The sequence below is a fragment of the Coregonus clupeaformis genome, chromosome 20 (assembly GCF_020615455.1).
Source record: "Coregonus clupeaformis isolate EN_2021a chromosome 20, ASM2061545v1, whole genome shotgun sequence".
NCBI classification, from domain to species: Eukaryota; Metazoa; Chordata; class Actinopteri; order Salmoniformes; family Salmonidae; genus Coregonus; species Coregonus clupeaformis.
In genome coordinates, this window is record NC_059211.1 from 62464056 (window position 1) to 62477141 (window position 13086).

General features: G+C 45.0%; 1 protein-coding gene across 3 annotated transcripts in view; it reads right to left on the reverse strand.

Annotated features, from left to right (window-relative positions):
- Positions 1 to 1056: 1056 nt before the first annotated feature.
- Positions 1057 to 13086, reverse strand: part of LOC121543163 (ADAMTS-like protein 4) — a 40604-nt gene continuing 28574 nt past the window's right edge. For 2 of the 3 annotated variants that reach the window (XM_045205667.1, XM_045205666.1), the window contains exons 7-17: positions 12130 to 12334; positions 11266 to 11450; positions 9892 to 10063; positions 8730 to 8969; positions 6818 to 6947; positions 6468 to 6672; positions 6103 to 6276; positions 5718 to 5885; positions 4795 to 4974; positions 4478 to 4625; positions 1057 to 2304 (exon numbers count right to left, since the gene is read on the reverse strand). In XM_045205667.1, coding sequence (XP_045061602.1) covers positions 2174 to 2304; positions 4478 to 4625; positions 4795 to 4974; positions 5718 to 5885; positions 6103 to 6276; positions 6468 to 6672; positions 6818 to 6947; positions 8730 to 8969; positions 9892 to 10063; positions 11266 to 11450; positions 12130 to 12334 — 1938 coding nt within the window. In that variant the 3' untranslated portion in view covers positions 1057 to 2173. The remainder of the gene's footprint in view (positions 2305 to 4477; positions 4626 to 4794; positions 4975 to 5717; positions 5886 to 6102; positions 6277 to 6467; positions 6673 to 6817; positions 6948 to 8729; positions 8970 to 9891; positions 10064 to 11265; positions 11451 to 12129; positions 12335 to 13086) is intronic. The other variant, XM_041852865.2, reaches the window with a different exon arrangement.

A 13086-nucleotide genomic window follows, 5' to 3' on the forward strand; every position in this document is an offset into this window, starting at 1 on the left:
TTTAATATAAAACATTTTGTTTCTACTAAAAACTATTTGAGACATGAAAATGACATTCACAGATAGACTCATACAAGAAAACACCCACGGCTGCATACTCACACAAACAAACACAAATAGACAACTACACAGAGACAGGAAGACAAACACACACACACACACACACACACACACACACACACACACACACACACACACACACACACACACACACACACACACACACACACCATCCAAGGGTAGCACAATATAATTTTTTCTTCTTTATATGATGACTGAAAAATATGAATACTTTTATATGAATATATGCATACTGTAAACATGTATGCCTAAAATTCAAATCATACCACAATATAGGAGATATTTATGTATATGTATATTAAGTATATGTTCACACAGAAATATAGACACACAAATATAATATTGACTACAAATATCCACATCGTTCACCTGTGGAGTGTGTGTGTGTGTGTGTGTGTGTGTGTGTGTGTGCGTGCTATAGACATAACATACAGTAACATGTTACAACTATGTCATAAGGTATAGGGGCAATATCTGTTAAAAAATAGCTTTGTTTAAGTCAAAGACAGAACCCTTTTAAACGTTTTCAGTAAAAACACAAATTAGTTAGGGAGATGTTCCTTGCTACTGTCACAACTTGCTCCTTTGGGAGTTAAAGGCCCAATGCAGTCAAAAACGTGATTTTCCTGTGTTTTATATATATTTCCACACTATGCGTTTGGAATAATACTGTGAAATTGTGAAAATTATGATAATGCCATTTTAGTGTAAAAGCAGTTTGAAAAGACCGCCTGAAATTTCAGCCTGTTTTGGTGGGATGGAGTTTTGGCCTGCCATGTGACATCACCAGTTAGTTAAGAGACCAATAAGAAAAAATAGTTTCAAACCTCTCTGCCAATAACAGCTACAGTAGTTTTCAGTTTTCCCTCCTCCTCAGACAACTCCCAGACAGTCCTAGCAAAATTTTTGCTTGAGAAATTGCTCTTTGCTAAGAAGCTATATATTTTTTGTTGTTGACCATTTTAATTGAAAACATTCACAGTAAGGTACTTAATTGTTACCCAGAAATGATTTGATATTGAGATAAAGACGTCTGCATTGGACCTTTAAGACACAGATTGCTCTTCAGTATATTGTGGCAAATGCATTTGTGAAAATGAATGCATAAATGAATACAATGTTATTTCAATACCTACCTTTCTTGAACATATTGATAGGTCAGATGATACAATTGAAATGTCTCAGATAGTGGCATATTTTCTGTATGTAGGTTCGGTGTAACCTTGGCTGAGACCTGAATACTGTTATTAGCGCTCAGGGGTAATGCCTTGGCTTTAGTTCAGTGGGCTAACAGTCTTGAGGCACAGGTTGGATACTGGACAGTCACCAATAGACCATACAGTCATTTCATTTTACCCCTGCTTGTTTTCAGATTGGGGGCGTTCTCAGGTTATGGACATCTCTCTACTATTGTCCTTTAAAAATAGGTCACTTATACTAGGCCACCATTTTACATTTTGGTATGTTTCACCAAATGTTGATGATGCTGTATAAATACTGAGGAGACATTTAAAAGAGGTTTTTGGCATATAGAACACAAACATAGAAAACATACATCATAGAAACCTCCAGCAGGTTTTGAGTGAACACTGCTATTGGGTTATACCTTCTGGGTCCCATCTAGCATACTAGCATACTACATAGTATGCATAGACAATACTTCACCTCACACTAAGTAGTATGCAAGTTTGGCTACTGGGACAGTGCTCTGGACCCAGGTCCTGGGTGTACATACATAATCCATAGCATCTCTCAGCAATGGAAATAGAAAGAGTGGACATAGAAATCAAATATGTTCCAAACCATGGAGCTCTGTACAATGTCATTGGCACATTTTTGCATACGCAGATAACCCATAAAATGTATGAAATGTAGTAAGTAACAAATGAAGTCATATTCCAAAACATCCCTTCTATAACGGCCGTACATCTGGCCCGGAACACAATTCAATCCCCACTTTATGTGGTAATATATCCACTCTACCCACTCCATTTCTATGGTCTGATAATTTCTATGGTAACCTGCACTTTGACTTCTAACCCTTAACCCCTGACCCCTGGCTGACCTCAGCTGGAAGCCTGTTATTGGCTGGTCAGTGCCTCTTGGCCCGCTGAGCACTCTGGGTACATGAGGCGCAGCAGGCAGTCTTGTAGTAGGAGTAGACACATAGTCTGGCCTGAACCACCATCACACAGTTATGACGCCGGTCCCTGCAGTTCTCATCTACAGAGAGAGTAGAGCAGAGGAGCGGGGGAGAGGGAAGAGGGGAGGGGAGGAGAGGGAGAAAGAAAGTGGTTAGAATTCAAATGCTACAAGCAACACACACTCACACATACAGTGCCTTCACAAAGTATTCACACGCCTTGACTTTTTACACATTTTGTTGTTACAGCCTGAATTTATAATGGATTTTCTGTCACTGTTCTACACACAATATCCCATAATGTCAAAGTGGAATATTGTTTAGACATTTTTACAAATTAATAAAAAATGAAAATCTGAAATGTCTTGAGTCAATAAGTACTCAACCTTTTTTTTATGTTAAGCCTAAATAAGTTCAGGAGTAGAAATGTGCTTAACAAGTCACATAATACGTTGCATGGACTCACTCTGTGTGCAATAATTGTCACGATCGTCTGAAGGAGGAGACCAATGCGCAGCGTTGCGAGTGAACATGATGACTTTATTAACTTAAAGCAACCACGAAGAAAACAACAAATGACGATCCGTGAAGTTCTATACTGAATACTACTAACAGCAACAAAGAAACAATAACCCACAACACAAAGGAGAAAACACACAGAATATATATGGCTCCCAATCAGAGATAACGAGCCGACAGCTGACACTCGTTACCTCCGATTGGGAGTCATCGACCAATCACCACATGACACAAACAAAATGAAACTCACCCATCCCCAACACCACCAAATGAAATACACCCAAACACATGAAAATGAACAACCCTGGCTCAATATAAACGTCCATAGAGCCAGAGTGTCACAATAATAGTGTTTAACATGATTTTAAATGATTACCCCATCTCTGTACCCCACACATACAATTATCTGTAAGGTCCCTCAGTCGAGCAGTGAATTTCAAGCACAGATTCAACCACAAAGATCAGTGAGGTTTTCCAATGGTTCGCAAAGAAGGGCACCGATTGGTAGATGGGTAAAAAATCAAGCAGACTTAAATATCCCTTTGAACATGGTGAAGTTAGTAATTCAACTTTGGATGGTGTATCAATTCACCCAGTCACTACAAAGATACAGGCGCCCTTCCTAACTCAGTTGCTAGAGAGGAAGAAAACCGCTCAGGGATTTCACCATGAGGCCAATAGTGATTTTAAAACAGTTAAAGAGTTTAATGGCTGTGATAGGAGAACTGAGGATGGATCAACAACGTTGTAGTTACTCCACAATACTAACATAAATGACAGAGTGAAAAGAAGGAAGCCTGTACAGAATAACAAATATTCCAAAGCATGCATCCTGTTTGCAACGGAATAGAGATAAGCACAGGCAAAATCCTAGAGGAAAACTTTACATTTAAGTCATTTAGCAGACGCTCTTATCCAGAGCGACTTACAGTTAGTGCATACATTACTTTTTTTTTCATACCCCCCGTGGGAATCGAACCCACAACCCTGGCGTTGCAAACGCCATGCTCTACAAACTGAGCTACATCCCCTGCCGGCCATTCCCTCCCCTACCCTAGACGACGCTGGGCCAATTGTGCGCCGCCCCATGGGTCTCCCGGTCGCGGCCGGCTACGACAGAGCCTGGATTCGAACCAGGATCTCTAGTGGCACAGCCTTAGACCACTGCGCCACTCAGGAGACTTGGTTCAGTCTGCTTTCCAACAGACACTGGGAGACAAATGTACCTTTCTGCAGGACAATTACCTAAAACACAAGGCCAAATGTACACTGGAGTTGCTTACCAAGACGACATTGAATGTTCCTGAGTGGCCTAGTTACAGTTTTGACTTAAATTGGCTTGAAAATATATGGCAAGACTTGAAAATGGCTGTCTAGCAATGATCAACAACCAACTTGACAGACCTTGAATAATTTTTTAAAGAATAATGGGCAAATATTGTACAATCCAGTTGTGCAAAGCTCTTAGAGACTTACCCAGAAAGACTCACAGCTGTAATCACTGCCAAAGGTGATTCTAACATGTATTGACTCATGGGGTTGGATACTTATATAATCAAGATATATTAGTGTTCTATTTTCCATAAATACAAATATTTTTTTTTTTTTTTTGCAGTGACATTACAGAGTATTTTGTGTAGATTGTTAATAAAAAAATGACAATTAAGTCAATTAAGTGTGAATATTTTCTGAAGGCACTGTAAACATATAGTACACACACACACACACACACACCTGCGACCTGTGGAGTGCAGGGTATGGTATTGCAGAGCTGCTCCTGGTCAGGTTTTGCTGTAAGGGAGCATTCTGGGCTATGCTGTTTGTCAGGTGTGAGACACCGTACCTCTCTGACCTGTAGCCCCTTACCACAGGAACGAGAGCACTGAGGGAGAGAGATAGAGGAGGAGAGAGAGAGAGGAGGATGGTCAACATCTTTCTCATGATCAACAACAAACTGCAATCCAAGGTCATAATTATATTATCTTCTCTCCTCCCTCTCTCTTCTCCTCCTTCTCTCCTCTCCTCCTTCTCTCCTCTCCTCCTTCTCTCACCGCGCTCCACTCCGTAGTAAACCACTGAGGCTGACATGCTTCCATCGCACACGTCTGCACCGAGGGAGGCTTTTCCAGCTGGGCACACTGGCTGATCTGTGCCACTTTGAAATCTGTCCCCATCTTCTCCACACAGATGATGTCCCTTCGCTGGGTTCCATTCCCACATGGAGCGCTACACTGGAGGAGGGAAGAGAGGGAGGAGAGGAAGGAGGGCGAGAAAAGAAGAGAGGAGTGAGAGGGAAGAGAGACAGGAGAGGGCAGTGAGAGGATAAAAGAAGAGAGGGAAGAGAGAGGGAAGAGAGGGGAGAGAGGGAGGAGAGGAAGGAGGGCGAGAAAAGAAAGGAGTGAGAGGGAAGAGAGACAGGAGAGGGCAGTGAGAGGATAAAAGAAGAGAGGGAAGAGAGAGGGAAGAGAGGGAAGAGAGGGAGGAGAGGAAGGAGGGCGAGAAAAGAAAGGAGTGAGAGGGAAGAGAGACAGGAGAGGGCAGTGAGAGGATAAAAGAAGAGAGGAGTGAGAGGGAAGAGAGACAGGAGAGGGCAGTGAGAGGATAAAAGAAGAGAGGGAAGAGAGAGGGAAGAGAGGGAAGAGAGGGAGGAGAGGAAGGAGGGCGAGAAAAGAAAGGAGTGAGAGGGAAGAGAGACAGGAGAGGGCAGTGAGAGGATAAAAGAAGAGAGGAGTGAGAGGGAAGAGAGACAGGAGAGGGCAGTGAGAGGATAAAAGAAGAGAGGGAAAACATGTTATTTTCTTCCTATTCATCTGCTATTACAGTACTATGCATTTCTTTTTTATATGTCAATATCTACCCATCCATTCCAATAAAGCATTATTGAACTGAAATGACTGATTCTATTGGTAACAGTATTGATGGATGGCAGCCACACCCCCTCCTCTCTCTCTCTTTCCTATCTTCTCAGTCTTACCTGACCCCAGGGGCTACTGTACCACATGTAGGTGGGAACACATGGACCCCCGTTACACGCCTTCATGTCCGCTGGTTTGTCCCCCACACACTCTCCTCCCTCTCTCCCTCCACGGGTCAGACACAACACCTCTCTCCTCTGAACCCCTGGACCACACTGGGCTGAACACTGAGAGAGAGAGAGAGAGAGAGAGAGAGAGAGAGAGAGAGAGAGAGAGAGAGAGAGAGAGAGAGAGAGAGAGAGAGAGAGAGAGAGGGGGGTGGAGAGCGAGAGATGGGGGTATTAGAGAAGTTACTTAGTGTATTGATGTAGGATGTGCATGTACTGCATGTGTGTCCGTGTGTGTGTGTGTTTGTGTGTGTGTGTGTGTGTGTGTAGTACTCACAGTGTTGGACCAGCCAGTGAAGTACCAGTTGGTTACACAGGGCCCCATGTGACAGTCCTCACTTCCTTGTGGGCGGAGCCTGGCGTTACACTCCTTGTCATTCACCATGCTGCCATGGTCACTGACACAGCGGACATTACGAGTTCTCTTCCCCATGCCACAGTCCACTGAGCACTGTTGAGTTCAAATTAGAATGTTAGGAAAACCTACAATAGAACAAAGACATTGGAGAACATAATGGAACACATCCTATAGACGTAACCAATGGATACACACATTCTCATAAAATGTCAAACTACCCATTCCCCAGTGTGAATATTAACATACCCCCCTGCCACACACTCACACACACTTTCTATACTCACAGAGCTCCAGTTGGTGCCTATCTCCCAGTGTGAGCAGAGTCGTAGCTGGCAGGACTGGGTGAGGTCAGGTGGGGTTAGGTTGGAGCAGCGTTGTGGTTGAACCATGGTGGAACGGTTCCCAAAGCTCTGTCTGCACTGAAGCTGTCTCTGCTGTACTCCCATACCACATGACACACTGCACTCTGACCACGAGCTGGCCTCGAAGCTACACACACACACAGAGACACACAGAGACACACAAAGACACACACACACACGCAGAAGAGAGAGAGATGAGAACAGGGTTAATACATATATACACTATACACTATGCTTAATGCTTATGGCTGTTCATTGATCCACACACTCACAATGCTGGGCAGGGGTGTGTGTTACAGGGCTCCTCCTCTGGGGCGGGTCTTGCTGCTGAGTCACACTTCCTGTCTGGGACTTCCTCATCAGTATGGCGGTTAATACACAGGATCACCCTGTACTGGGACCCTGAAACACATCATCATCACCATCATTATCACCATCATCACCATCATTATCACCATCATCATCATCATCATCATCGCCATCCCTACCATCAGCATCAGTAACTTGTAATACAGGGTTCCTCGACTGGCGGCCCACGGGCAGAATTTGGCGGCCCACGGGCAGAATTTTATTGTTGAACATAGAAGATTGTAAAAACACCAGAAAATCAGCTCCAAAGTGATTAACATTTTAGAAATCTGTTCCAAAGTATTTCCCACGAATAATAGAAAGATACTGTATATGTGATTGTATACAAATATAAGCAAGGTTTGAAATGTATATGTTTTAGTCAAATATTATATTTGTTGGGCTGCTTTTGGTCAATTTGCTGTCTACAAATGATTTGTAATTATGTTCTGGCCCCCTGACCATCCGCTCAAGAAGAAATCGGCCCGCAGCTGAATCTAGTTGATGATCCCTGCTGTACTGGGAGTCTGGTGGGAAAGTTATAGGACGCGTTCGAGTGACCAGGTCACCTACATTTCAACTGCATGAACTTTACAACAACTATATGTGATCAAAGGTCATGAAGTTTCGACTGCAGTGACTTTCATCTTCTACAGTTGCTCCTCACCAGCAGCAACTTGCAGTCATCTCCTGCATTGTGGGAGGCTCTATTGTCAACCAATCATTAGAGGGTTTTTGTTTGACCCACACGAACAGGATCAAAGATGTGACTAAAACAGGAAGCAACTTTGCCGCGATCAAAGATTATCTGTGATATTGACAAGATAGCCAAATGACCGCTCTAACAATGGAAATACATGTCCTCAATGATTTGAAGCCAGGCGAGATCAGATGGGAACATTCTAGCCAATGAGAGGGCAGATATGCGTGTGAACAACAGGCACAACTAACTTGCTTTTCTCAAAGTTGCCGGAAAGCCACGTGCATCCACTTATATCAGTACATTTGTAACAGCCTAAACATTATAAAACGTATATTCTATCAAATAAGCCTGACTTAATTCGACACTCTCTCATAGACCTCCATACAAAAAACGGCTTATCTCACGTGGACAGATTTTGGGCAGAGTAAATTCTCTCGCTTCACCTCTTCCTCTCTGCCGTGATTCATATGTATACAGTGGATATGTACAAATTAATGTGATATTTGAGTCTCTCTCTCCCCAATTGATAGTACAATTTACACACATATATTTACAGTTTGTGAGTGTGTGATATGGGGGTTGGAGACATGTTTATTTCGACATGACAAAGAAAAGCTTTTATAAACAATGAACACTGCCATGTTGGACTGAACCTTGCTGTAGGAAAAGCACATCAGTGTCCGACTTTCTGCTGTAGCAGATGCACCTCCCCCGACCTCACTCCTCCACTTTCATCTACAGTCAGTTGCTTTAGCCTTACCACTCAAAAGCACCCATAAACTGTCACATTCTTACAGCTCCAAAGAAATCACTGTTTCAGTTCAACAGTGTTCCACTTCCCCTTAATAACCACAAGGGGGAGATGTAACACAGCAAGCCCCTGTGTAGTATGATGAAGTTGTAGCCATTAGACACTGATCTAAGGCCAGTTTTGTGTTTTCCCTCCTTATGGTAAAGGTCAGGATTTGGGAGCATTTTGCTGAACCTAGAACTGTATCAGCAGGCAACTTCTACACACAGCGAACTATGATTATAGACACGTACATGCATGTGCGCACACACACATGCACACACGTGTATGCCCGAACACACACACATACATACACACAGTCCAAGTCTTTTTGAACTCTGACCTTTGCCACAGGAAGTAGTACACTCAGTGAGACCGCCCCTCCTCCATACGAAGGGTGACTGGGTGTCGAGGGGCAGGTCGGTACGAGGTGGGATTCGAACATTCCGATTGGGTACTGAGCCTCGGGGGCGGGAGCTCTCAGCTGTCCATCTGTCTGCGGAAGAAGAGGAGGAAGAGGAAGAGGATGAAGAGGAGATGGAGGGAGGAGGGATAGGGTCTTCCACTGTTACAATGAGAGAACCTGAGAGAGAGAGAGAGAGAGAGAGAGAGAGAGAGAGAGAGAGAGAGAGAGGCAGGGAGGGAGGAACAAATAAAAAGAGAGAGAGAGTGAATCACTTGTTAGAGCTGATGATGTATAAATGATGTCATGGTCACGAGAGGTTTTTAGTTTCAGACACATCCTCTCACTTTTCTCACCCCTCTTTCTCCCCTTTCCCTAACCCTCTCTCCCTCTAACCTCTCCCCCCCATCCCTAGTCTCCAATTCCCTCCCCCTGCTTCTCTCACCCCTCTTCACTCACCCCCCTTCTCTCACCCCTACCGCTCTCACCCCTCCCCTCACCCCTCCTCACCCACGGCCACACCCACACATCTACAGTACACTACTCAGACTCACTGTCTCCAGTCTGGCTTGGATTAGTTCTATTTACTGTCAATTACATCTAGAGAGTTGATATATCATTCCTTAACATTAGACACTCTCAGAGAGAGAGAGAGCGAGAGAGACTACTTGGACTGTCCTGTATACTGTTGATGTATTTCACAATATTCTCTATAGATACATCCATAACGCTCCCAATGATGGCTTTCACAATGTTCAATAACACATCTTTATTCATAAAGGACAGCAACAGAGAACAGAGCATGACATCATCCCAGGTTACTTCCTGGTCCTATTCCCTGATGATCTACTTTCTGGTCCTATTCCCTGACGATCTACTTCCTGGTCCTATTCCCTGACGATCTACTTCCTGGTCCTATTCCCTGACGATCTACTTCCTGGTCCTATTCCCTGACGATCTACTTCCTGGTCCAATTCCCTGACGATCTATTTCCTGGTCCTATTCAATGACGATCTGACCCGTCACTATCACACAGCTTTAAAACTGAACACCACGGGAAAATAACAGGGGGAAGAGGAGAAAAGAGGAATGTCAGACTCACTAGTATCTCTCAGGGGCGCCCTCCCTCCATCCCTCGGTCGTTCCCTCTCTACTTCTCTCTCTCTGGGCCTCTCTCTTTCTCTCTCTCGCGGCCTCGCCCTCTCTTCCTCTTTCTTTTCTGTTGGGATGTAGAATTCATAGTCGATCCCTGGATTCTGCCTATGGAAGATGATCTGGATAACGACAGAGAGAGAGAGAGAGAGAGAGAGAGAGAGGGAGTAAGAGAGAGAGAGGGAGTAAGAGGAGGGAGTAAGAGGGAGTAAGAGAGAGAGAGAGAGAGAGAGAGAGAGAGAGAGAGAGAGAGAGAGAGAGAGAGAGAGAGAGAGAGAGAGAGAGAGAGAGAGAGAGAGAGAGAGAAGGAGAGAGGGATGGAGAAAGATTTCAAAAGGTGCAATGTGAGGTAGAGATTCACAGTAAACTTCCAGAGGTTGTCTAAATGTAATCAGCTTCACTCTGCATTACATGGGTCTGTGGCGGCAACATTTCATCTGCCATTTTCACATCTTTAGAACCGCTATCTTTTCACATCTTTATAATCGCTATCTTTTCACATCTTTAGAACCGCTATCTTTTCACATCTTAATCCCGTTCTAAATTGTCACGACTTCCGCCAAAGCTGCCCCCCTCCTGGTTCGGGCAGGCTTCGGCGTTCGTCGTCACCGGAGTACTAGCTACTGCCACTCCCATTCTCATCACTCCACTTGTCATATCTTGTCAATCACACACACCTGGTGCTCATTCCCCTAATTAGTATGTGTATACGTGTTCCCTCTGTTCCCCTTGTCTTTGTGAGTGATTGTTTATTGTGAGAGCGTGTAGCTCGGTTGAGCTACTCTTCTATTTGTACTTGCCAAGGTGGAATGTTTTCTCTTGTTATAGTTTCGTTTTCACGCTGGGAGCGTTTGATTTATGTAAACGGAATAAACTCTGGACTTCGGTGTTTTACCTCCTGCTCCTGACTCCTTTATTCACACCTCGTCACATAAATACAGGTGATCCCATAGAGATTAAGCTGGTCTGTTTCCAGGGAGACGTTGTTCTATCTTTACCCCTCAGAGCCCCCTCTCTCTCACTGCTTGGGAGACCTCAGAGATATGCTGCATCTCTTTAATCAAATCTTAGCCTGGGGTTGTAGTTTGTGTTATTAATCCTGGCTAATTTAGCAGGCTCAGCCCAAGCCTCAGCCTAGCTGTGTTTAACCCAGGATAATGCTAGTATCACATGCTCCTTCTTCATGTTGATCTATATAAACTACAGGACAACATAGCCTGGGTGAAGACATCTAAATGTAACACAGGAGCTGAGAGATATATCTAGTGATTTAATCAACAAAAGTGTGTGTTTGTGTGTGTGTGTATAAGTGTGTCCTACTCACATATAGTGTCAGTTGTGTGGTGGTGGGTCCTGGAGCTGTAAGGGTCTCTCCTCTGTCCTCCTGCCCATCAGAGAGAGCCCTGGGGCGGGTGTAGGTGAAGGTAGTCCCCCCTGCCTCGTAGTCTCCTGGAGGATCCACCGCCCAGCGCCCATTCACTACTGATACACCTGTACCACTACGTAGGGCTGGGAGGAGGAGGGAGGGAGGGAGGGGAGAGATGGAGGAAGGGGGAGATGGAGGAGGAGGGAGGGGATGAATAGAGAGAAAGGAGGAAGGGGAGAGAAGGGGGAGGATGAAGGGAGGGTTTGGGTTTGGTTTAAAGTCATGTTTAGTCTAAAAATACACACACACAAACATAGACTCAAACGCACACATATTAGACACACATAGACACCGACATACCCATGAAGACATTAACAAACAGTAGACAGGCAAACACACACACTGCACACTCTTCCATTGGACACACACACGGACACACACACACACACACACACACACACACACACACACACACACACACACACACACACACACACACACACACACAGTTTAGTCTCATTAACAGGCAGCAGACAGTAGGCAGACAGACACTCTGTGTCTCTGCTCTATGCCTCTAAGGACTGTAACAATAGCAGCTTTATCTGAGGTTAGTCTGCCAGGCCAAAGAATTCACACCAAACTCCCAGGCCAACATAACAATGCCAGCCCAGCACACACACATTCACTGGCCAAATGACATTCTCAAATCTACATCTCTTCTCAGTCTCCAATGACTCGACTTCACTAGAAGTGGTCTTCAGCTTTGGGACTCTATGGCACTGGTTTACTATCTCTAGCCTGACAGGTGTGTGTGTGTGTTACCCAGGTAGTTGGAGCTGGCGTGTCTCTCTGTGATGTTGATGGCAGTAGCTCCAGGGGGGATGTCCAGGATTCTGTGGTAACCAAGGGGAACGCTGGTGTTCTGGAAGCTTCCGCTCAGCTTCTGACAGGACAGGTCCCGCCCCCCACACTGACCACACCTGTCAATCACCAAGCCAGACCCCAACACCCCATCACAGCCCTCAGTCTGGGGGAGAGAGAGGGAGAAAAGGGGGACATTGAGAAACAGGAGAGGAGAAAGGGGGAGAGAGGGAAAGATAGAGAGATGAGAAATTGAGTGGAGGGTAGGGGGTAGGGTAGAGGGAGGTAGAATGGAGGGAGAGAGTGGAAGACAGAAAGAGACACAGAGAGACACACAGAGAGACAGGGAGGAGGGGAGACAGGGAGAGATAATGGTTATTGTACTGTTTCTGTTGTTGACATTTCACATCCTCTGCCAGTGTTTATTTCATTGTTTGTGTAAGAATGCTTTGGTAACTGTTCCAGACCTTAATCATGCCAAAGAGAGAGAGAGAGAGAGAGAGAGAGAGGGAGAGAGAGAGAGAGAGAGAGAGAGAGAGAGAGAGAGAGAGAGAGAGAGAGAGAGAGAGAGAGAGAGAGAGAGAGAGAGAGAGAGAGCACGAGAGAGAGAGGGAGAGAGAGAGAGAGGAGAGAGCAGAGAGACAGAGAGAGAGAGAGAGAGGGAGAGGGAGAGAGACAGAGAGAGAGAGAGAGAGAGAGAGAGGGGGAGAGAGAGAGAGAGAGAGAGAGAGAGAGAGAGAGAGAGAAAGACAGAGAGAGAGAGAGAGAGAGAGAGAGAGAGAGAGAGGGAGAGAGAGAGAGAGACAGAGAGAGAGAGAGAGAGAGAGAGAGAGGGAGAGAGAGAGAGAGGGATAGGGACGGGGGGTTGAAAGAAGGCTCAGAGCCCAGAATGTGGTGAGAGAGTCCAAACCAGCCTAG